The 26,786-nt window shown below is 41.2% G+C and overlaps 1 protein-coding gene and 1 long non-coding RNA gene across 12 annotated transcripts in view; one reads left to right on the top strand and one right to left on the bottom strand.

Moving 5' to 3' along the window:
- LOC126985465 (serine/threonine-protein kinase OSR1-like) overlaps positions 1 to 26,786 on the bottom strand; it is a 67,656-nt gene that overhangs the window by 7,154 nt on the left and 33,716 nt on the right. For 3 of the 11 annotated variants that reach the window (XM_050840404.1, XM_050840413.1, XM_050840410.1), the window contains 10 exons: positions 17,847 to 18,037; positions 13,785 to 13,897; positions 11,930 to 12,066; positions 11,823 to 11,846; positions 11,303 to 11,416; positions 9,048 to 9,213; positions 7,669 to 7,830; positions 6,888 to 7,076; positions 5,067 to 5,090; positions 33 to 137 (listed from right to left, as the gene is read on the bottom strand). In XM_050840404.1, coding sequence (XP_050696361.1) covers positions 33 to 137; positions 5,067 to 5,090; positions 6,888 to 7,076; positions 7,669 to 7,830; positions 9,048 to 9,213; positions 11,303 to 11,416; positions 11,823 to 11,846; positions 11,930 to 12,066; positions 13,785 to 13,897; positions 17,847 to 18,037 — 1,225 coding nt within the window. Of the gene's footprint in view, positions 1 to 32; positions 138 to 5,066; positions 5,091 to 6,887; positions 7,077 to 7,668; positions 7,831 to 9,047; positions 9,214 to 11,302; positions 11,417 to 11,822; positions 11,847 to 11,929; positions 12,067 to 13,784; positions 13,898 to 17,846; positions 18,038 to 18,389; positions 18,560 to 26,786 lie in introns of those variants that run through there. The other 8 variants (XM_050840406.1, XM_050840412.1, XM_050840414.1 and 5 more) reach the window with 7 other exon arrangements.
- LOC126985469 (uncharacterized) lies at positions 144 to 4,536 on the top strand. Its single transcript, XR_007738732.1, has 2 exons — positions 144 to 1,291; positions 1,411 to 4,536. It is a non-coding gene; the product is annotated as an uncharacterized LOC126985469 (long non-coding RNA).

Below are 26,786 nucleotides of genomic sequence, written 5' to 3'. Positions count from 1 at the left end.
TCGAGGATTGTTTAGTACCCCACGCCACACACCTCGTCTCCATCCTTGTCGTCCTCCTCGTCACTGGACCACACCCAGTCGCCACTCTGCGTCCGGTGGAGTCTCCCCGAGGTGCCGGGTTGTCTGCTGCGGGACTGCTGCAAAAATAGACAGTACTCGGAATCTTGCCGGACTACTTGGACTGCAAAATTTCATTAGCAAACTATTTCAAGATGATGTGGTGTTTTTTTTTTTTTTTTTTACAGTAAAGGAAGCAACTCAAGAAACAAAAATAGAACAAAAGAAGGCTATACCACTTCTCTGGCAAACTTTGGATAGCAGAAGATATTCCATGGGCAAACTATTTCAAGATGACATGTTTTTTTTTTCTTTTTACAGTAAAGAAGGCAACTCAAGAACCCAAAATAAAAAAGGAGGTAAAAGAGAAAAGTTTGTTATGTACTCCTTCGGCAAAGCTTGGACAGCGAAAATACTTCCATCAGCAAACTATTTCAAGATGACATGGTGATATTTATTTATTTATTTTATTTTTTTCAGTAAAGGAGGCAACTCAAGAACCCAGAATAAAAAAAATAAAGAGGCAAAAGAGAAAAGTCCAGTATATCACATCTACGGCAAACCTTGGACAGCGAGAGGAATTCCATTGGCAAACTTTTTCAAGACAAGAGCTAAAAAAAAAAAAAAAAAAGAGAGTAAAGGAGGCAGCTCAAGAACCCAGACTAAAAAAAGGCAAAATGAGAAATACCTGCTATGGCACAAAGAAAAAGGTGCCTTGATACAACTCACCTGAAGGCCTTGTATGCACCCCTCTACAAGGTACTCGACCGGTTGTTCTTACGACACGAAAGACTCAACTTTATCTGGATGTTAGTTAAACTTTACATGCAATTTACTGGGCCACCCGAAACATGAACTCTCGGTTTACTTCTATTATACGAGAGAATGTCAATGTTATGTAGATGTTATGTAAACTTGGCCATCCAGCGCATCAAAACACAACTGATGAGGCCGCCCGCCGCTCGCAGTCAACGGAACTGAGAAAAATAAATGTACTCACTTCCCTCAACCCTTTCTTTCTTTTCAAAGTGAACTCTTGTGTTGTTTTCTCTTTTTTTTGTGCCCTTGAGCTGCCTTCTTACTGTAATAATAATGATAATAATAATAATAATAATAGATAATAAAACGGATCTATACCCATCATGAACACACTTGCTCCTGTTGCTGCCTGACTAGACCCTTGAACTTCCTCTTTTATGCTACATTATATAATCTTTACGAAGAAAGAACTTAGGTCACTGAAACACTGCATTAAATTATGAGATTCAAGACGTAGATATTTGACTTCTAAAACCATTAAAAAAGTGACTTTCTTATGCTACACAAAATTATCTTTATATAGGAAGAACTTAGGTCACTGAAACACGGCATTAAATTATGAGATTCAAGATGTAGATATTTGACTTCTAAAACCATTAAAAAAGTGACTTTCTTATGCTACACAAAATTATCTTTATATAGGAAGAACTTAGGTCACTGAAACACGGCATCAAATGATGAGATTCAAGACGTAGATACCTGACTTCTAACGCCATTAATAAAGTGTCTTTCTTATGCTACACAAAATTATCTTTATACAGGATGAACTAAGGTCACTGAAACACGGCATCAAATTATGAGATTCAAGACGTAAATACCCAACTTCTAACACCATCAATAAAGCTACTCTTTCTTATGCCACACAAATTATTTTAGATACAGGAGAAACATTTCATTTGGGTTGTTGAAATAGATCAAATTATAAGATTCAAGACTTAAGGGATTATGAGATGATAGATTATCTGACTTCTATCACCATTTATAAAGAGACTCTTTCTTATGCTACACAAAATAATCTAAATATAGAAGAAACGTTTCACTTGGATTGTTGAAACAAAGCATCAAGTTATAAGATTCAAGACTTACAGATTATGAGATGAAAGACTTATATAGACTTTAACACCCTTTATAAAGTATCCAATAAGACTTACTGCACTGGGATGAATGATGGTAAAGCTGTAAATATCCCTGGACTTTCAACCTTATGCTATGTAAACTAATTTTTATGTAGTATTTAACCCTTTCCATCCGTGACGCAGACGTCGGCGTCACAGTATGGAAAGGGTCAAGAGGAAATGGAAGAGGATTAATCCTCTTCTAAACCTCTCAATCCTCCTCTAAATTCCTCTTAATCCTCTTAAGAGGTTTAGAAGAGGATTAAGAGGAAATGGAAGAGGATTAAGAGGTTTAGAAGATGACTAACCCTTTCCATACGGTGATGCCGTCGGACGCCTGTCGGATGCCGACGTCGGCGTCACCGGAGTGAAGGGGTTAAGAGTGCTATTTATTCTTGCTAGTTTACTTCTCCACTAACATGCACTCTGTAACTACTTTTCATTCTCCTGCTATGACATTCTGAACCAAACACCCTATTCCTTTTCTTTCATTCATTCTACCTCAAGTCATCTGCCCTCAACATGCATTCTTTAACTATTTCTCATTCTCCTGCTACGACATTCTGTAACCAACACTCCCTTTCTTTGTTTTCATTCATCCTAACTTGGGTCATCTACCCTCAACATGCTTTCTATAACTATTTTTCACTTTCCTGCTATGGCATTCTGAACCAAACTCTCCCTTCCTTTTCTTTCATTCATTCTAGCTCAAGTCATCCACCCCCAACATGCATTCTGTAACTATTTCTCATTCTTCTGCTATTACATTCTGAACCAAATACTCCCTTTCTTTTTCAGTTCATTCAACCTTGAGTCGTCTGCCCCCAACATGCATTCTTTAATTATTTCTCATTCTTCTGCTATGACATTCTTTTTCATTTTTTCATTCTAGCTCAAGTCATCCACGCCCAACATGCTTTCTTTAACTATCTTTCATTCTCCTGCTAAGAAATTCTGTACCCAACACTCCCTTCCCTTTTTCTTCATTTATTTTAGCTCAAGTCGTCTGCCCACAACATGCATTTTTAGACCATTTCATGTTATCTGGCTACAGCATTCTCACCACAAACTCCCTTTCCTTGTTATCATTCATGCTAGCTACTCGTCTGCCCACAAGCATGCATTCTATTACCATCTCTCATTCCCCGTTCCCACATTCTGAGCATAACCTAAGTTTCTTTTTAACTCTATTCTCTTCCTTATGTACATGCACTGTTAAACTCTTTGCTCACTCCCACAATAACCTTTTCTATCTTTGACTCAATCATTCTGAACTAACATATATTCTTTCTTTCATTCCTTACGCTTACATTCACCCAGGTCTCTCTCTCTCACTCTCTCAACTACTCCACCACTGATCCCTTTTTCTTGTAGCATCCACCTTAGCACTTCTATAATGACAAAACTCCACATTAACTCCACATTGGCCGTTCCCTATTACTAACGTCACCCCATTTCTATTTTTTGATTCCACTGACACATCCTCTTGCTCTTCACAGTCCCTACCAAAACCATCTCTTTCTCTTGTAGCAATTCCCCTAAGACGGAAACCCACATTAGCCATTCCCCTAATACTAACGTCACCCTAATGCTATCTGACTCCACTAACATATCCTTCTTGCCCTTCCCTTTCCCTACCAAAGCCATCTCTTCCATCCCTTTCTCTTGTAGATCTTCCCCTAAAACAGAAGCCCACATTAGCCACTCCCCTAACACTAATGTCACCCTAATGCTCTCTAACACCACTAACATATTCTTCTTGCCCTTTACTTTCCATACCAAAACCATCTCTTCCACTACTATACGAGGCATGTAATGACAATGGGTTTTCAAGCATCGAAATGTAAGGGTAAAAAGTTGGAAAGTTTCGTTTAGTCGGCGCAACATCTGTGGTGATATGCCGGAGAGAGACAGAAGGGGAAGGAATTATAGGAGAAAGGAACAGACCCCAGGAGACGGGACACAACCCCCGATTAATACCTGGTACCCATTCACTGCTGGGTATTATGCAAGGGTAAGTCAGCCCATCTGTCACAACACATTTAAATCTTCCTCAGACTGGTAGTTCTCCACGATTTTCCCCTCGACCACCATTCTCTCTTACCATGACCATGACCATTTTCTTTCCTGCTGCAGCCCTCTTTCCCTTGTCGGTCCTGCAGGCTCGACTAACAAGATCCAGTGTTTTTGGCAAGGGTACTGAGAGGGTTCGTTGTTTGTTATTGAAGTGCTTTAATGTGAGAATATATAAAGATTGTTGTTTTTATTTACGGACGTTCTTCGTGTTGAGTAGGAGCACCCGTAACGCCTGAGTGGTCCACCTGTTAGTAAGTTAATACCTGTGTGCGTGAGTGCTAATTAAGTGCGTGAGTAAGCGAGTGAGTGAGAGTGAGTGAGTGGTTAATAATTTTTACTCTCTTAAGTACTTGGGTTACGAGAGTGAGAGAGAAGAGGAGAGGGAGAGAGCAGGAGAGTAGAGGAAAGAGAGAGAGAGAGAGAGAGAGAGAGAGAGAGAGAGAGAGAGAGAGAGAGAGAGAGAGAGAGAGAGAGAGAGAGAGAGAGAGAGAGAGAGAGAGAATAGAGTGGGGTGAGGGGGGAAGGAAAGAAAGGCAGGGTGACTAAAGAGAAAAAAAAATAATAATAATAATCCCCCACAGCAAAAAGTAAAAATCGTAAACTTGACAAAAAAGAAAGAAAACAAGCAAAAAGAAAAAAGAAAATATTACTTCATGCCAAGAAAAATAAGAAAAGAGGAAAAAATGGATGCTACTGATTTTCTTCTCCTTTCCCTTCCATCCTTTTTTTTCTGTAGACGAACCCAACTCAACCAAAACAAACCAAAATCGGCAGCAACAACAACAACAACAACCAAAACACCTCGGGGCCCAACACAAGAAACAAACAAAGTGCAGGATCATACGTTAGGCGGGGGTGCGGTTGGGTCAGGTCAGGTCATGAGGGAGGAGAAGGGAGGGGGGTCAGTGAGTGGTCCGAGCCAATGTTGCCAATGTTTCCGTCTTAATATCAAGGACTAACGGGCTCACTGTCAATAACGGAATCACTAAACTCACTCACCCTCCGTCTTAAGAAGGGCTCATCCTGCAAGCAGATAAGAAAACAACATATGAAAAGTAAGTAAATGAGTCAGGAGGAGGAGGAGGAGGAGGAGGAGAAGGAGGAGGTTGGGTGGTGGCGAGGGATGGGAGGTGAAAGGAATAGGGCTCATCATAAGAGGTCTCAGATTAGTACACACACACACACACACACACACACACACACACCTTTCCTACCCTAATAAATTAAAGTAAATCAATAAAACATCAAAAGCTGTATATACACGCTTTTTAAGAACAAGTTTAGGGAGTTAAAAGTTCTCTCTCTCTCTCTCTCTCTCTCTCTCTCTCTCTCTCTCTCTCTCTCTCTCTCTCTCTCTCTCTCTCTCTCTCTCTCTCTCTCTCTCTCTCTCTCTCTCTCTCTCTCTCTCTCTCTCTCTCTCTCTCTCTCTCTCTCTCTCTCTCTCTCTCTCTCTCTCTCTCTCTCTCTCTCTCTCTCTAGCACACTCAAACACACAAATAAACAACCACAAGCATGCAGACACCAATAAGAGACATAAGAAAAAAGGGTTATTTCAGTCACAAAATAAACAACAACAAAAGAACTGTATATATATATAACATGAACACAACTCAAAGGACTGGAGGTGCAGGTTACTGGCAAAAGCTAAGAGAAGTTAAATGAATATATGAAGTTAGTGGGAATCAAAGTGTACCCAGGCTAGAGGTATGATTGCTGCTGCTTTCTGAGGCCGAGTTCTGCTTCAAAGGCACTCATGAATGTTAGACGCTATTGTACAGGTTATATTGTTACCTTGATCCTTCCCTCTCTTACGGCTTCTTTCCTGCTTCTTTCTCTTCCTTCATTCCTTACTTCCCTGCAACATTTCATTCCCTTATTCCCGCTTTTTTCTCTTCCTTCGTTCCTTACTTCCCTGCATCATTCCCTTTCTCTTCATTCCTATTTTTTCTTTTACTAACTTCCATTCATTATATTCTTCCCTTGTTCCTTCCTTTTCTTTTCCGTTCCTTTCTCAATTTTTTGTTTCTTCTCTGTTTTTCTTCTTCTAACTTTCTTTCATCATATTGTTTCCTTATTCCTTCCTTTTCCTTTCCTTTTTTCCCATTTCTTCTCTTTCTTCTTTATTTTTCTTCTTCTAACTTTCTTTCATCATTTTGTTTCCTTATTCCTTCCTTTTCTTTTCCTTCTCTATTTTTCTTCTAACATCCTTTCATCATTTTGTTCCCTTATTCCTTCTTTTTCATTTACTTTGTCTTCCTCCACTCCTATTTTCTTCTTTTCCTAACTCCCTTTTATTATTTTGTTCCCTCCTTCCTTCCCTCTTTTTCCTTTCCTTTCCTATTTTATTTCTCTTCCTCTCTTCCCACTTCCTTCTCTTCCTTATTTTTTCTTTCTTCCTAGCTATTCCTCCTCTTTTTGTCCTACCATTTCTTTCTCTTTCTTTCCTTCTATTTTCCTGTCCTCCCATCTATTTCTCTTCCCATTCTCACCTTCATAACCTCCTACATATTTCTCTTCCTGTCTTGCTATTCTTTCTCCTCCTGTTTTTCCATTTCTTTCTCTTTCCTCCCACCTATTTCTCTCTTCTTCCCAGCTGTTTCTCTTCCTGTCTCCCATTTCTTTCTCTTTTCTCCCAGATATTTCTCTTTTCCTTCCCAGCTGTTTCTCTTCCCTATTCCCTATTCTTTCTCCTTCAGTTGTCCCATTTCTTTCTCTTCCTCCTCACTTATTCCTCTTCCTGTCTTCCCATTCTCACTCTCGTAACTTCCCTCCTTCAGTCCCCCTTAAAAACTACATATGGACAGGGGGAGAGCAACGTACCTTAGATACTCTCTCTTCTATGGACGGCCCTCCCTGCAGCAAGACACTCTGGAGATACTTCTTGTCCTTGGCTTTCTTGAAGAAGGGGTGTTTGAGCAGCTCCAAGGCAGTAGGGCGTTTGGTGGGGTCCTTTTGTAGGCAGTCGGTGATCAGCTTGCGGATGGCCTTGCCGTAACTCTTGTATTGGTCCTGGTTGGGTTAGGGAGGGAAGGAGGTTGTTATTTTTGTCTTCAGTCCTCCCTCACAGTTTGACCCTTATGTCGGTATTCTCAGACGCTTCCACTTCTTACATCAACTATTTACAAAGGCGGAAAAGGAGATGAATTGAGTCCTAATGAGAGTTTTTTCACGTACATGATATGGAAGAATGGTCAGCTTACTACCAGAGTTATAAAACTACCCCTGGAAATGCGCAAAACTCCTACAAAAGCCTTGTCCAATGTGTGCGCTTGGCCGCCGAAATGTCTAAGAATATGGGCTTTACCCCCCCCTGCAACTTGGAAAAGAGATAGCTAGTTGTAATAAGGAGGACAGTCGATTGATATTTCCATCCACCTCAACTATTCTCTCTTTGCCTATACTCAATCTAATTCTCCCTCATCTCCTCTACTTTCCTTTCCCTCTCAGTTTCATTTTCTCTCTCCTCTCTTCTCCCTTTCTCTCCTAGCTTCATCTCTTTCCTCTCACTCCTGGCCTCTCCTTCCTTTCCCCTCTCTCTCCTCTCCCTCTCTGCTCTACTTCTCTCTTCCTTTCCTCACCCTCTCTCTCTTCCTTCCCTCACCTTCTCCTCTGCACCCGTCTCCAAGGTCGGTGGGTCGTTCTGTAGGGTCAGCATCAGCACCTTCATGGGCGGATACTTGTGGTAGGGCGCTGTGCCGGTCACCATCTCGATACACGTGATGCCGAAGGACCAGATGTCAGCCTTGAAGTCGTAACCTGACACCTGAGACAAGAAGGGGCGGAGTAGAGATTGATTGGCTGACGTATGAAATCATGGCACCGCAAAAGGAGTAGAGATAAGATGCTGAGCTGCTGTGGGTATAAATAAATAAATAAAGGTACAGATAAAGGCTGGGGGTGGTCTAGTGATGGTTAGGAATAAGGACTGGACTTGTCTGGCACCTGTGATAAAAGGGGAGGAGTAGGGAAAGGTTCGTAAGGTGTTGGCAGGTCTAGTGATGTGGCTGAGGAAATTAATGAAGTCTGGAAGTGATCTGGTGACGATTAAGAATATGAAATGGACTTGCAAAGGTCAAATATGGATAGAAATGATAATGGACAGCTAATCAAAGAAAAGGTGTGGAAACTCAGGAACTGCAGAGGTGAGGGCAGACAGAGAAACAGGTGGAAAAATGAAATTAGAGCCTTTACTTTGGCAGGATGGAGTACACTAACACCAGACAGAGAGCCAGGTGAGGAGATGAAGTTAGAACCTTTACTGGGGCAGGATGGAGTATACTAACATCAGGCAGAGAACCAGGTGAGGAGATGAAGTTAGAACCTTTACTGGGGCAGGATGGAGTACACTAACATCAAGCAGAGAACCAGGTGAGGAGATGAAGTTAGAACCTTTACTGGGGCAGGATGGAGTACACTAACATCAGGCAGAGAACCAGGTGAGGAGATGAAGTTAGAACCTTTACTGGGGCAGGATGGAGTACACTAACACCAGACAGAGAACCAGATGAAGAGATAAAATTAGAACCTTTGCTGGGGCAGGATGGAGTACACTAACATCAGACAGAGAATCAGATGAAGAGATAAAATTAGAACCTTTGCTGGGGCAGGATGGAGTACACTAACATCAGACAGAGAATCAGATGAAGAGATAAAATTAGAACCTTTGCTGGGGCAGGATGGAGTACACTAACATCAGAGAACCAGGTGAAGAGATGAAATTAGTACAAAAGCTAGGGCAGGATGAAGGGGCGATGAGAAGGAAATACAACCTTTACCAGGGCAGGATGGAGTACAGTTACACCAGACCAAGAGCCAGGTGAAGAGATAAAATTAGAACCTTTACATGGCGCAGGATGGAGTACACTAACACAAGACAGAGAACTTAGAATGACAAAAAAAAGACACTATAAAGGGGAGACTGCTGCAAAGACCAAACCGACTACCTAAATTGACTTCCTAAACTAACTTTCTGGCCCTCACCTGTTCCATGACTTCAGGCGCCATCCAACATGGTGTCCCTACGAAGGTGTGTCGGGACTTCTGTCGGGAGAGGTCGCCGCCCGTGGACAGCCAAGCGCTCACCCCGAAGTCAGCGATCTGAACCACCCCGTCCTCCCCCAGCAGGATGTTCCCGGCCTTGATGTCTCTAGAAAGGTCAAGCTGAAATAAATACTCTTCATATCATATTTGATGTTAGGTGTAACTATGTACAGGTAAATTACAATGACTGATACATGCTCCTTCTCCTCCTCCTCCTATCCTTGCAGCCAAAATGAGTGGTCTTCCTCCTCCTCCTCCTCCTTCTATTCCTGTAGCCAAAATACATGCTCCTCCTCCTCCCTCTACATAATCTGATACTGATACTAATGCTCCTCCTCCTACTTTTCCTCCTCTTCCTATCCTATAAAAGTACTATGGGACTTTAGCTGAAAAAAATATTCCCATCACATTATAATTGCTGACATTAATATGGTGATTACGAATACGTGAAAACACTCCTCCTTTTCCTCCTCCTCCAGTCCTCTTAACTGCCATGTGACTCCAGGTGAAAAGAGAAGCTGAATAAATGGTTCTCCAACTTGCTAGACAGACAAATAAAATGGTGATACATACAAGCTAACAACCTGGAAATCGCCTGCTCTAACTCTCACTCCTTATGCAACCAAAACACCAGCAGAAGATTATGTCTACAAAGTCCAATACACCTTAGAAAACCCAGAGCCATGGAATATTAGCGTATAGCCAACTTCAGGTGCCATGTCATTACCGAAAGAGCCACGCAAAATTTAAACTGATGCCATTAGGATAGAGTTTTATTTTTATGGTGTGGGTACTTCTTTGGGATCTTGACCATACCCAGAGCACACACACTAAAAGTACTATCATACCAGCACCAATTTGGGTACCGTGAGACTCTTTTAGTGATAACATGATGCCTGTGGTGGAGTTGGTCAGCCTCTCCTCTTCTATGGCTTTGAGAATAGATAAGAGATTAGTGGAGGATGCAAAATAATACCCTCACCAAGTCTCCCGGCAAAGGTTGTTTAAGGCAGGGAAAAAAGAACAGGAGAGAACAAAAGAGAACAAGAGAGAGAGAAATAGAAAAAACAAGAACAAGGAAGAAAGAGAGAGCTGGTGAGAAGAAAATTTGGAAGAACTGAAAACAAAAAAGAGAGAGAGAGAAACTAAAACAAGGAAAAAGGGGAAGCTGATGAAAGGGAACTATGGAAGAAAAGAGAATGAGAACAAGAGAAAAAGAGGGCTAGAAACAAGAGCATGAAAAAGAGGGACCTGGCGAGAGGGAAATATAGATGTAACGAATATAAACGCAAGCACCAACTACTCCTTCGTGACTCCACCTTGCTGCTCCCACCTACAAATAAGCACCAGAGACAAGTAGAGAAGAAGACAACTGCCAGAAACCCAATATCATAGAGAAAACAAACTAGAGTGTTATTCCTATCAGCCAGCACAGAACAGCAACTAACTCTATGATTGTAGCAATGTTTTCAAGCTGAACAGAGAGCACGGGAGAGCCAGAACAGCCGGAAAACTCATGGCCCAGTAAAACACCAAGCCTAAAAACAGTTGTTCCAGCTAGTATAGTATGAGCAAAATCAAAGGGTACTGTTGGAGCCTTTGGGGGGGCTTCAGAAGTCTAGCTTTATGTTGAACAGATATACAAAAACCAGAACAGCCAGAAACTAAGCTTTGAAAAGTTGTTCCTGCCAGCAAAATAACAACATCTGGGGCGCTATTTACGAGTCTAATTTTAAATTGAGAAATAAACAGAAGAACCAGCACCTAGTAACCCAGCAATACAGCAAGCCTACAGTCATTCCTACCAGCACAGTGACAACCTATGAGTCTAGCGATAAGTCGGAGAGAACAGGAGAACTAAGACAGGCAGCACCCACATAAGTCACGCAGCATCAAGTAACCCAGCAATACAGCAAGCCTATAGTCATTCCTACCAGCACAGCGACAACCTGAGTCTAGTGATAAGTCGAAGAGAGAACAGGGGAACCAAGACAGGCAGCACCCACGGATGTCACGCAGCACCAAGTAACTCAGCGATAAAGCAAGCCTAGAGTTGTTTCCACTATAACAGCGACAACCTGTGAATCTAGTTATGTGGAGGAGAGAGCAGGAGCACCAGGACAGCTAGCACCCACGGCAGTCACCAAGCACCCCAGCGATACAGCAAGCCTTACAGTGACGGGCTCTGGCGCTACCTGTGGATCTGTCCGTTGTTGTGGAAGTATTCAAGCCCCTTCAGCACCTCCCGCAGTGCCGTGGCGATCACCGCTTCGTCAAACACGCCATGCTTGCAGTCGGTCGTCTTCGTCCTGCAACAAGATAGTTTTAAAGAGGAGGACAAGAGAAAGGGTTAGAATATGAGGCGTTTAGTGTAGAAAGGCTGACCAGACCTATTAAAGCGCTATTATGTTCATGGAGGGATCTGGCGGTTGAATTCTTGCTGCATTGAGTGGTGAAACGAGTAAAGTATAAAGCAACCTCAAAGCGGGTGATTCGTAGGTCTAAAGCTGTGTGATTTTTCTGTTTGACTTGGCTGATGTGGGGGAGTGTAGAGTCTGGCAGTCGCTTTACAACATGACTTCACAACTATAAAAATGTCAGGTTGACCTTTTTACACTATACGCCACATATATACCAGTCTTCCCTGGTTTACAATGGTTAGTTTTATGATATTTTGCTCTTACATATATAAAAAAAAATGCTTGAATGCTGTACCTGTGCTTGTTGTCTTGCCATCTGCTGTAAAAAACAAAAATGAAAATAAAAATAAAGTAAACAAACAAAAGTAAAAACCCGCCCGCCGACCGCCCTACTGTATCTACCTGTGTTTGATGATGTCGAGAAGTGAGCCGCCCCCCAGGAGTTTGAGGACGAGCCAGAGCTCCTCCTTGACTACGAAGGATGTGTAGTAGGTGACAACATTCTCATGGTGGCACAAGGACATCGCCTGGATCTCCTTCTGCAAGTGGGAGGACAAGGACTTCAGTATTGTAGGAATCAAACCAAAGAGAAGACACAGAATAGATTGCTGGCAAGTGAAATGTTTCCTGCACTCCAGCTATCCTTGGAGCCATGGATTAGAAGAGTTTGGCCATTTTCATCACAGGTGGACCTCTCTTTTGGCCACTCTTAACTTTTGTCTATTATGGGAGCGGTGAGTAGCGGACTTTTTTTTTCTCTGCACTTTTTGTTGCCCTTGAGCAGTCTCCTTTGCTGTAATAATAAAAAAGAAGTGCCAAGTTGCTACCAAATGAGCTGTGCAGATTCAAAGTGATGATGATGATGTGGTGGCGGAAGATATGAGGAGGCTGAACATCACGGGAGAAATGGCTATGGACCAGCAACAGTGGAGGAGGCTCATATCCCATCCAACCCCACCATCGGGAATAAATGGACGTTAAACGATGATGATGATGATACAATGGTGTTTTTTTGTGCTATAGGTATGGTCAGGATATTGAAGAAATACTCAGAAAAAATTGACATAGATCCAAATTGAGATCACTACATAAGAAGAAAAACTGAATGTAAAGCAGGAAGGAGAGTTAAGGGATAAGGGATAAAATGCAAGGGAGAAAAAAAGGAAAAGAAACAGAAGAAATAGCAAGGAAACAAAGAGGAGGTGAGAAGAGGGAGCCAAAAAGAGAGAAAAAAAAGAAAGAAAAGTGCAATAACTCGCAACGGGATGCAGCTAACGAGATTTTTTTTTTTACAGTAAAGGAAGCAGGTCAAGGGCAAAAATAAATGAAAAAACGCTTGCTAATCACTGCTCCTAAAAAGAAAGTAGAAATGAGTGGTCACAAAAAAAAAAAAAAAAAAAAAAAAAAAAGCTAAATGAATGAAGCAGTGGAGGAACAGAAGGAGGATTGCTACGCTTCGATGAGTATTTAGAGAAACGGCTTAAAATTCAATATCGACAGACCATGATCAAGGAGAAGAGGATTTGCCTTTATCAACAGATTAAAACACGACAAGTCTCAATAGATTAGAGGTCGTTGAAATCCCCACTTTCATAACTGATAAGAAGATACGCTACTTATCGATCCTTACTGTACTACCTTGAGGCCTGATAGCAAGGACCTGACCAGGAGGCAATCAGGGTTCAAAAGTTCGACCCCAGAGAGTCTTTAAAACCTGATATGGAAGACCTTTTATTTAATGAGATAAATAAAAAAAAAGATAATAGTAATAATAAAATAAGTACATTAATAAAAAATAAGTCCTCTTAAACCCTGATACAGTAGACCTACTATTTAACATGAGATGAGTAAAAAAAAAATAATAATAATAATGAAATAAGTAAAGAAATGAATAAAAAATGAGAGCAAAATGGAGGTGTTATCAATGAGATTTATTGATTTGGAACTGGCGGGATAAGAGAAAATGTCATAATAACAAAATAATAGTTACCCCCGAAGAAATATAAATACTTGGAATGAATTAGAAGAGGAAGTGGTGGATCCAAATGAGTCTACCACCACGTGATATGACGAGGTATATACACATTTTTATCCAATTAAGAAAACATTGAGAATAAAAAAGAATTCTGAAAAAAAAAAAAAAAATAAAAATACAGAACCAGAACCCACAGTGAAAAAATACAAGTGACAGAAGTGCCGTTACAAAGACTGTACTTCGCCCCACCAACTGAACTGGACTACACAGACAGACACTCACCAGCAGCTCGTCCATACTCGTGTTCCATTTTTCTAAGTTTATCCTCTTAATGGCACACTTTTCGCTGCGGGGGATGCACAGCGCTGAGTGGACGACGGCTGTGGCCCCGATACCTGCCAGGGGTTAAGAACAGGGAGTTAAAATGATGCCTCTCCATGCCCTAAATTCATATAGGAGGCGTTTAGTGTAGGAGGGCCGACCCGAACTGAGGTGGTATTCTGTTTTGGCAGCTGAATTATTGCTGCATTTCATGGTGAAGCAAGTTAAGTAGAAAGCATCCTTAAAGCAGGTGATTCAAAGGCCTAAAACTGTATGATTTTTCTGCTGAACTTGGCCAGCGTGGGGCGTGTGGAGTCTGGCGGTCACTTAAAAACACGACTTGCTCAAAATGATAAAAATTGCAGGTCGCCCCTTTCACACTACATCGTCTATACACCTCACAATTATATACGTACAAGTCTTTTCCCGTTTACGGTGGTTCGTTATATGATATTTTGCTCTTTCAACTCCACGAGGCTTGATTTTACTGCTGATGATGTATATCTATATCATTTCATGTATTTATTTGTGTACAAGTAATACATGTTTATATTCGCTTTGGTTAGATTCAGACAGTGTAGTCCATAAAACATCTTATGGTAACTATGTAGCTATTATGGGTTGTATGGCTGGTATTACAAGACACTTTGCCATATCACATCAGCTATTTCTAAAGGTCAAAGAGGGGATCAATCGGGTTTTAATGAGTGTTTCTTTAGGTTCACTGTACAGAGGAAGGCTCAAACTACCACCAGGGTCATAAAACTACTACTGGAAATGCCCACAACTCCTACGAAAGCCCTGTCAAATATGTGTTCTTGGGGGGCGAAATGTCTCATAATACGACCCTATGTCACTTAATATACAAGTTCAGGAACCCTATCCTATTCTTTAAACCTCAAGTCTGTCATTCAATAATTTCACTCTATTTCGTTTATCATGCTGCCTTGCATAATTGAGTAATGACTGTCAGGTATTAAATCTCCTTTTTGGAATTAAGGACATGGAATTTAACTGCAGACTGAGGCCCCCATGACACTCTTATTTCAACTTCAACTCTTTTTATCATTCATCAGACTTAGAATATCTCGCAAACTGACTGTCAGGTAACTTCAACTCTATTTATCATCATCAGACTTAGAATATCTCAGACCACACACTTTTTTCAGCATTTAACTTATTTCCATCAATTATCACTATCTAAATCAAGTCATGTACTATTTTATAACCTGTGCACCTGAAATCTTGCATAACTGACTGTCAGGTATTGAAGTTCTATTTAGGACATGGAACTGAAATGCAGACTATAGCCCATGACACTTATTTTCAGCATTAACTTACTTCCATCATTTATCACTTATCTAAATCAAGTCCTGTCACTATTTCATCACCTGTGCACCTGGAATCTTGCATAACAGACTGTCAGGTATTGAAGCTCTGTTTAGGACATGGAACTGAAATGCAGACTATAACCAATGACACACTTATTTTCAGCATTAACTTCAGCATTAACTATCACTATTTCATCACCTGTGCACCTGAAATCTTGCATAATTGACTGTCAGGTATTAAGCTCTATTTAGGACATGGAATTGAAATGCAGACTATAGACCATGACACTTATTTTCAGCATCACTTATCTAAATCAAGTACTATCGCTATTTTATCATCTGTGCACCAGAAATCTTGCATAATTGAGTAATGACTGTCAGGTATTACTTCTATCTTGAGGACATGGAGTTGAAATGCAGACCAAGATATCCATGACATTCTTTTTAACTAACTTATCATTTGTCACACTTATCAGGCACTATTTAAAACCTGTGCACCTGAAATCCCGCATGATTGAGTAATGACAGTCGGGTGTTAAATCTCTTTTCAGGATATGGAATTTATATGCATTTACTGCCATTGCCTCCTTTTATCATTTGTCAAGCTTATCTCTATTTTATAGCCTATAGAAATCTTACTTGCGGAAATAAATAATGACCGTCGGGTATTAAATCTCTTAAGATGATGGAATTTATGTGCAGACTAAGATATCCATGAAACTTTTCACCACTGCCTCACTTTATCATTTGTCAAACTTATCCACATCAAGTATTAGGACTATTTTATAACCTGTGTACCTGAAATACAGCATAATTAAGTAATGAATGTCAGGTGTCAAACCTCTCTTAAGAACATGGAATTTATATGCAGACTAAGATATCCATGACACTTTTCACCAATGCCTCATTTTATCATGTGAAACTTATCTACATCGAGTATTATCACTTACTATCTTATAACCTGTGTACCTGAAATCTTACTTGCATAATTAAGTAAGGACTGTCAGGTATAACTTCTATCTTGTGGACATGGAAGTAAAATGCAGACTAAGATTTGTCATATTTATCAGGAACTGTTTTAAATCCTGTGCGCCTGAAATCCGGCATAGATTAATAACTGTCGGGTGTTAAATCTCTCTTAAGAACAAGCAATTTATATGCAGACTAAGATATCCATGACTCTTCACCATTGCTTCCTTTTATCAATTGTTAAACTTATCTACATAGAGTATTATCATTCTCTTATAACATGTAACCTGAAATCTTACTTGCATAATTAGGTACCAGTATTGAATGTCAGGTATCAACTCTCTCTCAAAGACATGGAATCTATATGCAGACTAAGGCCTCCATGACTCTTATTAACATTCTCATCCTTTTTTTCCTGTTAATTGAGCACAGCCTAGAGGACTTTTTTTTGTTAGTGTTAGTATTTTGCCCTTGAGGTGCCTCCCTTGCTGCAAAGTAAATAATAAGTAAATATAAATAACTATCATTTGTCTGTCACTCCCTATGATGGTCTTACTCCAGCCTTCCCTTGATAAGAACTATGTGATAAGTGTTTTTTCATTTGATCTAACTGATGCCCTTCAATAGAAATGGTGGATAAGTGTGAGGGAGAAAACACACACACACACACACACACACACACACACACACACACACACACACACACACACACACACACTACCTAGCATGACCTTTCCCCTAGTAACCTTTGAATGAGGTCACCTGAGATCAATAGCAACACAAGTAATGACGTCCTTCGTAACACACCTGAGCACACCTCCCCCTCCTCAGGTTTTCATAATTAGGGTGCGTTACGTGGGCTAGGTAAGTTCCGGCTGGGTGGGTGTGAGTGAGTGTGAGTCATCTCCACACACACACACACACATACACACACGAGTTTCTTTCCTTCAAAGCTCATAAAAGTTCCTCATTCCATTCACACACACACACACACACACACACACACACACACACACACACTCAGGTCTCAAAGAAAACGTAATGCATAGATAAATAGATAACACACTTCCCTTGAAAAACCGGATGTTCCCCCCTCTAGGCACTGTGAGGGCCACGCCACACCCCGGGCCATGGCATAGGTAGGGCCATGACCCCCTGACACCCCCCAAATGGCCCCGACCAGGCAGAGACAGGGCCATAATCAGGGACTCCAGAAGATGTGACAAGTGATAGTTTTCCGTTTTTTTTGCTCCTGCCTGTCACCTCACGCCATTTTCCTTCACACTGCGTCACACTTGAGTCCTTCCACGCTCTCTGCCTTGTTTCTGGTTCCCTTAGAGGCTTTTATCACCCTTTTATCCCTTCAAGAACAAGACCTATTGCCCCAGACCGGGAAGGGACGAAAGAACTGGGCTATTCGGAACACTCACTTCACAGGCATTTTTTCGTAACTTCCACTGCCTCCACAGCCTCCTCCATAGCACCACAGGATACTAGAAGGATTCACACACTAGCCACAGAAGGATGAGTCCTACCACACACTTCCCTGAGGTCCTAATCCTTCAAAATATTTCACGTCGGGAGGGTCAGAGACGGGACGGAGGAAGGGGCCCCTCACTTCACTGGCCTTTTTTCCTCACTTCCAAGGCCTTCACCGCCACGCCCTTGACACCACTGGAAACTAGAACGACTCAATGACCATGTAAAGGAGTGTGAGGCTTACCAATCACTTCCCTCAGGTCGTAATCCTCCTTTGTGTTGGGCCATGGCTTGTCTTCGGCCATCTTGGTGTCACACAGGCTGGGGCGGTGTGGACGGGGCAGCTGCTGGAGAGCCGCCGGCAGCTCCAACGAGGATGATTTTTTACGGTATGTTCCTGGCGACCCCGGTGGCATCAGGCCCGGGGTTATTTTCCTGCGGGGAGAGAAGGAGCGGCATGAATTTTTTCCAGCCTGCTAAAATCGATGGGTGGCAGGCAGCTCGTGTTTGGTGTCTGGTCCGCTATACAGGGGTCCCATCTCGGCTCGGACCCCCGATATAGCACTCGAGTTCCCAGGTAATTCTGTATTCTAACATTCCCTGTTTTTCCCTACTTTTTCCATGCTTGGGCTCCTGTCACACTAGCAAGGCACCGGAACAGGGATTATCCACCTTCACACACACACACACACACTCAGGTAACACATGCACAGGTCTTTCAGTCAACGTCTAACACAAGGTCACAGGTGTAATCAAGGTGAACGGAGGTGTGCAAGCTGCCACACACTAACTAATGCTCGATGTGGGTCAGGTCACTCTGAAGTTGGCCATCACCACACTAGACGACGTGTGTAGGTGCGGCGACCAACCAGGGCAGACACGTACTGAAGCCTGGAGGAGGAGGAGGCAGGGGAAGAGGAGGAGGAGGCAGGGCAAGAGGAGGAGGAGGAGACAAGGGACTGGGGAAGAGGAGGAGGTGGAGGAGGAGGAGGGGAGAGGAGTCAGCCAGCCAGAGTTACCACTTAGGAATACACACACACACACTTACGTACACACACACACACAAACACACTTCAAGGCAGGCTGTTGTTAATGGTCAATGCGTACAGTTCCTTGATATACATACAGACTACAGATTGACGGATAACTGAACCCCAGGAATGACAGAGATCAAACACACCACTTTTACTTCCCCCCTCGCACACACACACACACAGGAGTTTCACAATTGCATCAGACGCTGGCAAGAACATAAGAAGCAAAGGGCAACGAGAGGAGGAGTGTGGCTGCTATTAATATAAGACAAACAGACAGAGATAGCCTGCAACAATTTTAGGAGAGGATAGGACTCTGCTCTCTCTCTCTCTCTCTCTCTCTCTCTCTCTCTCTCTCTCTGTTGGATAATGCTATCAGATAAAGGTTAAGACTACAGCGTGTCCTTCACAAGATGACAAACCAGTTCGGAAAAAAAAACGAAAAAAAAAAAACGTATTGGTTCACTTATAAATTATGCAACTCGCAATAACTCGATCTTTTTCATTTATTAAACCTTTAAACTATCACGAATGGTTTACTGAAAGGTTAAATCTCGTCTTATTAGTACGTTGTATCCTGCATTGAGTGATCTGAGCTATCTCGTTATAACACTCATATCCGATTTACATAATAATTACCCTTTTAAATGACAAGGCTATAGAGGATGTTACTCAGATTTACATAATTACCCTTTTAAATGACAAGGCTAGAGGATGTTACTGAGATCGAATGTTTATAAGCCTATAATGCAATCAGTTCGAGGCTCACACGTACACTCATACTTGGCAAGGCTTCCGTGGAGGTTGTGTGGGTATGTCCATGGATAGTTTATAAGCCTAGTGATAGATTAATTGACAAGGCCTTATGTATAGTTGCACCTTGGACGTGAACAACGGTCATGAAAATCTGAATAATTTTTGTGGTCTTTGGAAATTGTTGTAAGAACCAAACGCGCCAGAGATATACGGGCTTTACACACTTCCACATTGAATAAGGCTTTCGTAGAGGTTGTGTGGGTGTGTCCATGGGTAATGTATAAGCCTGTGATAGATTAACAAGGCCTCTGCACAATGAAAATAAAAGTCTGACAATCAATACAGGCCTAATATACACATCCACATTGAATAAGGCCTTCGTAGAGGTTGTGGGTATGTCCATGAGTAGTTTATAAGCCTAGTGATAGTTTGACAAGGCCTCTGCACAATGAACATGAAAATAACACTCATGAGGGCCCGACTAATCTCCTTTAAGTGGCCTATAATTATTATGAGAGCTGAAAGAGTCTGACAATCAATACAGGCCTTATTATACACACTCACATTTAAACATACATAACATTAACTGGAGACAAAGAAAGGTGACGAAGGAAGAATAAGGAAGAGGGGGAGGGAGAAGAGGAAGAGCAGGAGGAGGAGGACAAGATAAGCAACAGGAAGAGAATGGTTGTTCGTGGTAGTTAATAAGGCTTTCGCGGAAGTTGTGGGTTTACATGTCCATGAGTAGTTATAAGCCTAGTGATAGTTTGACAAGGCCTTAGCACATGAACGTGAAAAACTCATAATAACCGGATTAATCTCCTCTGTATACGTGGCCTTTGAATATAATTGTTGTAAGAAGAAAGCGTCTCAGAATTAATAGCCTACTTTGACCTTACGCACCCACATTTAATAAGTCTTTCGTAGAGGTTGTGAGTATTTCCTTGGGTAGATTTATAAGCCTTGTAATGGTCTGACAAGGTCTGCACCACGGACGTGATAAACACTCATAAGAACGCGACTTTATAACACTCATAAGAACGCGACTTTAATATCTCCCTTGCGGCCTTTGGTAATATAGCTGTGTGAATAAGAGACATGTGATCAGAATCGAGTGAAATAAGGAAGGTGTTAGATAAGATTGAATGTGATTAGGAGATATATTTCGTGGACTCTCTCTCTCTCTCTCTCTCTCTCTCTCTGATAAACGGCCTTCTCGGGAATCGGTTTTTTTTCTTTTTTTTTTCCTTTCTTCTCAAACTTTCTTTCCTTCTCTTCCTTCCTTTATTCTTTCCTACTTTCTTTTTATTATATTCTGTAACACAACTTCTTATGTAAGATAGATTCTAGTGTACGTGTCATTGATTTTTGAGGGATTTAAATTGCAATGAGAGAGAGAGAGAGAGAGAGAGAGAGAGAGAGAGAGAGAGAGAGAGTAAAAAAGAAATGTAAAGGATGAGATGGATGAATAGCTAAATGGAGGAGGAGGAGGAGGAGGAAGAGGAGAATAAGAAGGGGAGGAGGAGGAGGAGGAGGTGGAGGTGCATAGAGGAGGAGGACGACCACAAGGGCACGAGAGAGAGAGAGAGAGAGAGAGAGAGAGAGAGAGAGAGAGAGAGAGAATGGATTGCTAGCTTGCAATAAATTTAACGTCTCTGATATTCAAGTATATCTTACAAATCTTTACTACCAGAATGAGGGAGGAGCAGGAGGAGGAGGATAAGAAGGAGGAGGATAAGAAGGAGGAGGAGGAGGAGGAGGAGGATCGAGAACGAGCACGAGCAGTGGAACATAAAACAACGAAGAAGAAGAAGAAGAAGAAGAAGAAGAAGAAGAAGAAGAAAAAGAAGAAAGAGGAAAACAAAGAAGACAAAGAAGAGTTGCATGTTGAATAAGAAAAAGTGGAGGAGGAGGAGGAGGAGGAGAAACGTGAGGAGGAGAAACATATGAGGAAATGGAGATGAAGGAATTAAGAGGAGCCAAGAAGAGCGACAAGGACAAGAAGAAGAAACTATGAGGCAGTGGTAGTGGTGGTGGTGGTGGTAGTACGTGATGGTGATGGTGGTGAATTATAATAATGGTGGTGATGGTACGTGGTGGCGGTGATGGACAAGGCTGGGTCAGGCATACCAATAAAGTAACATAATATACAAACTTATGGTGTTATGATGATGATGATGATGAAAATAACCTTGACTCCTAGCGATTGATTTGACGTTATATTATTTGTTGATTTTTGTCTTTTTTGTTAATTTTTTTATAGCGTTCGGTTCTCTCTCTCTCTCTCTCTCTCTCTCTCTCTCTCTCTCTCTCTCTCTCTCTCTCTCTTTGTGTGTGTGTGTGTCCTACCATAATCTCTGGCACGAGGCCAAACACACACACACACACACACACACACACACACACACACACACACGAGGATTTCTTGATATCGCGTCAATAAAATGAATTGCAAAAAATATGGAGAAGAAGAAGAGGAAAAAGAGGAAGAAAAACGTTGAGGAGGTGGAGGAGAGAACGTGCTACCACCTGATTAATTTAAACAGGTGTGTGGTACAATATAATTACACACACACACACACACAGAGAGCACCTAGTAAAACTCTTATCTCGTGACACATAAAAATAAGTAACTTGCTTTTTTTGCCCTTGAGCTGCCTAGAACAACAACAACAACAACAGCAACTACTACTACTACTGTTACTACTACTACTACTACTACACAGATGTTTTTGGCTCTCACATCAACTACTTCCAATGACCACAAAGATGATGAGTCGGGTTCTAAGGAGTGTTTGTCACGATCATGGCGCAGCAGTATATATTCCTAGTCAAACGATTGCTAGTCTAAAAAAGATTACACATGAAAATACCTACAACTTCAACCAAAGCCTGATTCATCCATGGTGCAATAGAAGCCTTGTCGAACGATCAATATTCTCCTAGATCCTAAGAAAGCCTTGTCAAATGGGTGTGCTTGGGCGCCGGGATGGTTAAGAATGTGCAATGTTGTCATCTCAGACATTTTTTTCCGAGTAATCGCGGTCCCTGGAAACTACTGACGTACACTCCCCGAGACAAGACAGGTTTCATTAAACGTTTCCGATACCTGTTACCACTACTTTTTAAGGCCAGAGAGGAGCTAAGTCGAGTTGTCATGAGTGTTTTCCCGTTCCTAGCGCGGAAGGCTTGCAAAACTATACCGCCAGGGTCATGAAACCACATATCATGAAACCACAACCACCAATGGAAACCCAACAACTTCCGCGAGAGCCTTTTTGAATCGATGTACTAATTAAGGCTCCGAAGAGTTTAATAACATGGACCTAAGGACTGAGATAGAGTGTGTACGGCAGGGGTAGAATAAGCCGTCCTTCACCTCAAGATGCATTACCCGGTCGATTTTTTCTTTTTTACAGGAGAGGAAACAGCTCAAGGGCAAAAGGAAAATAAAAAAAAGGCTCAGCACTGCTCCTTTAAAAGCAAACAAAAAAAAAAAAAACGGTTGGAGAGGTGTTTTGATACTCGACCCTCTTGAAAGTTTAAGTCGCAGGCAGGAATGGTCAGTGCTGTTTTTACTATATAGGTATATGTCGTAGTTATATATATGGCATGTCCAAAAGGTAGAAGGAACATTTATAAATAAGACATATTACATTTCACTTTCTTCCTTTCCTTCTCAACACCTCGCTTATAATTCACACCAACGTTGCAAAATCACATACGAATGGAATCAATGGCATTTTTTTCTGTAATAACACCACTTTAAACTACAACACATATTTTCAGTGGTAATAAAAAGTAAAATATGAGCCAAGTGAGAAAGTCAGAGAAAAAAAAAGAAGGAAGGAGAGAGAGAGAGAGAGAGAGAGAGAGAGAGAGAGAGAGAAAGGGGGGGACGTGTCCTAGATTGCTTACCTTCCTAATAAAAAAAAGTCACTCGTGGCAGATAGGAAATTCTCTCTCTCTCTCTCTCTCTCTCTCTCTCTCTCTCTCTCTCTCTCTCTCTCTCTCTCTCTCTCTCTCTCTCTCTCTCTCAAACTGAAAAGAGTCACTCGCGTATTTTGTCTGAAGTTACCGATAAGTTTCGTTTTCTGAGACGCTTTTGAAGAGATACTAAGGCAAACACAAGGCACCTGTAGTAATAGTAGTAGTAGTAGAAGTAGTAATAGTAGTAGTAGTAGTAGTAGTAGTAGGACCTAAGAACCTAAGAAGTGACACAAAACGGAACAGTTCAAAATAATAATAACAATAATAATAATAAGAAGAAACAAGCTGCTATACTGTTTCTCTCCCTTCGAACGACATACATTTTGTCAATATCACCAGATTAATATCTAATCTCGGGCTGGGATTTGAAACCGGGCCAACACATTCATTGATAGGCGTGCTAACCACATCACCACGGAAGCGTATGAGCTAAATGAGACCAGAAATAGATGTTATGATGTCTAAGTTACCGATAAAAGTCTTCCGTTTTCTGATATGGTTTTAAAGAGTTGCCAGATATTGTATTATTGAACACACACACACACACACACACACACACACACACACATTCGCAATCTGTCCCTGAACTTACACAACACAGGAAAGACATGCAAATCTCTCTCTCTCTCTCTCTCTCTCTCTCTCTCTCTCTCTCTCTCTCTCTCCTCCTCCTCCCCTTCTTTCCTTCCCCTTCCTCACCTCTTCCCAAATTCCACCTATCGTTTTTCTCCCTCCTTTTCTTTTTTCTTTATTTGCATCTATATTTAACTATTTATCTATCTATCTAACTATCTTTTCATCTATATCTGTCTGTCTATCTTTTCGTCTATTCAGTACGTATGCTATTTCTATTTCTCTCATCTTTTCCTTCTTTCCTTAATTTTCTCCTTTCTCCCTTTCTTCATTTATTTTCTTTATCTCTTATTCCTTCTTTTATTTCTTTACTTATATATAGCTTCGTCTCATTCCTAATTTCTTCCCTTCCATTTCCCTCCTTCCTTTCTTTCTTCCCTCCTCTTTTCTCCCCCATTTCCCTTCTAGCCCTACTCTTTCTTCCCTTCCTCCTTTTTTCTATTTTCTTCTTTTATATTCCTACTTCTGCCATTTCACATTTCTTTTCCTCGACGTCCATTTTCTCTTTCGTTACCCTTAAAATTTTCATACCCGTTTTCTTCGCACACGCAACACAACACATAAAAATCTAATAGCACACACGAACACAAACACAACAACACACGGCCGAGAAAGAAAGAGACAGACTGACAATTTAGAATATATGTCAAGGTAGCGAAGAGTAGGAGTAGGAGGAGGAGGAGGAGGAAGAAGAAGAGGAGGAGGAGGAGGATTCGCCCTAAATTCCTCGTCTTTTGCGCTCCATTGATGAGGAAAACATTATCTTGCCCCGAAGTTTGCATATCATCCTCTTCTTCTTCTTCCTCCTCCTCCTCCTCCTCTTCCTCCTCCTTCTTGTAAAAATTGGATCATTACGTCTCGGATTTTATAGTCATTTCGGTGGATTTGAGAGAGAGAGAGAGAGAGAGAGAGAGAGAGAGAGAGAGAGAGTACTTCCTATCTGCCACATGTGACATTCAGAAGGTAAGCAAGGTAGGACACGCCTCTCTCTCTCTCTCTCTCTTAAACTCATTCCTTCCTTTCGCCCTTCAATATATCTGCCTTAACACACATACACACACACATACACACACAAACCTTCGATATATCTTGTGTGTACCGGTATTGTGCACATATTTAGAAACAGGTAGTGTGTGTGTGTGTGTGTGTGTGTGTGTGTGTGTGTGTGTGTGTGTGTGTTCCAGAATCTAGGTAGTGTAGGAAAGAAAAGAGAGGAGGTGAAGGAGGAGGAGGAGGAGGAGGTCATAAGTAAGGGGAGGAGGAGGAACACAAAGAAACACAAAGGAAGAACAAACAACAGCAGACTTGATGGTCCTTACGAGGCTGTTTGTGACAAGCTACACTAACTATCTAATCAAAGGTGGAAGATGAAGGACAGCTTTCATCGAACACCTCTAAATTATAATGAAAAAAATCAAGCAAGTTAGTTAATAAACACGAACGTTTACTACGGAAACCATTTTTGCGAATTATTTATTATATAATTTTCTTCGAAGAATTTCACCATATTGTCGCGAATGATAATCTCCATTAACTTACAAACAATCGATGTCAGGCTAATTGGTCGATAGTTTCCTGGATGAGACTTGTCCCCCTTTTTGAAAATTGGTGTAACATTTGCTAGTTTCCAATCCGACGGAACTTTTCCAGCTGTTAAAGATTTATTGAATAAGATAGAGAGCAGTTTACAAATTTGATGTTTGATTTCTTTTAAAATTCGAGGGGTATTTTGTCTGGACCAGAAGCTTTGCTTACTTTAATCTTTTCAATTTTGCGTAAAATGTCACTTTCTACGATGAGCACGCCATTTAAAATCTTTTCGGTCCTTCTAACCTCCGGTGGTTTAGGTGATAAACAATCTTCGTCGGTAAATACGGATGCAAAAAAAGTTATTTAGGATTGTAGCCATTTCATTTTCATCGTTTGTGTGGTCACCATTTTCATTAGCAAGCGATCCGATACTACAAGTGAGTGACTTTTTTTATTATTTACATGGCTGAAAAAATCTTTATAATTAGATTTACTTGTTTGCGCTATATATTCTTCAAGATTTTTCTTGCTTAGTTTTATTAATTTCTTGGTTTCGCGGCGAATTCTGTCAAGCCCAAGTTTGTCAGTCTCACTCTGGATTGATCTGTATCTACTGTATACGCGTTTTTTAAGAGATAGGCTATTTTTAATTTCGTTATTCCACCATTTGGGTTTCTTCTTAATAGTTGAACGTCTGTTACCATAGGGTACGCATATGCTTATGGCATTGTTCAATATTGTGGTGAAGGCCTCCCACGATTTATCAGTATCTGTTTCCGTCGAAATTACAGTCCAGTCAGAATTATTTAAAATTGATCGGATTCTTACGAAATTCGCTCTCTGATAATCAGGCACCTTTTCTTTACTAGCAATTACTTTACTTCCATTCATCTTGATGCTGGATGTGATTATTCGGTGATCGCTAGAACTAAAAACTGGACCAACATTTACTTCGTTAACTAGATCAGCTGTTGTTGAAAAGATAAGGTCAAGTAAATTATTTTCCAGAGTCGGTTCTTGAACGTGTTGATGTAACTCACTTTCTAATGAATTTGTGTACAGGTCGAGCCCTGTGTGAGAGTTCAACGGTTCGCCCCATCTTTTCACTGGCAAGTTAAAGTTCCCCACAATTACTGCCTCGCAACTGCTACTTGTTTCTAATATTAATTCACTTAACGCGTGGTCGATATCAAGAGTCTGCCCTGGCGGTCTATAGAATAGTCCAACTACTATTTTGCGAG

The sequence above is a fragment of the Eriocheir sinensis genome, chromosome 59 (genome assembly GCF_024679095.1).
Source record: "Eriocheir sinensis breed Jianghai 21 chromosome 59, ASM2467909v1, whole genome shotgun sequence".
In the NCBI taxonomy this organism is placed as follows: domain Eukaryota; kingdom Metazoa; phylum Arthropoda; class Malacostraca; order Decapoda; family Varunidae; genus Eriocheir; species Eriocheir sinensis.
This window is presented reverse-complemented; position numbering and strand designations above follow the sequence as displayed.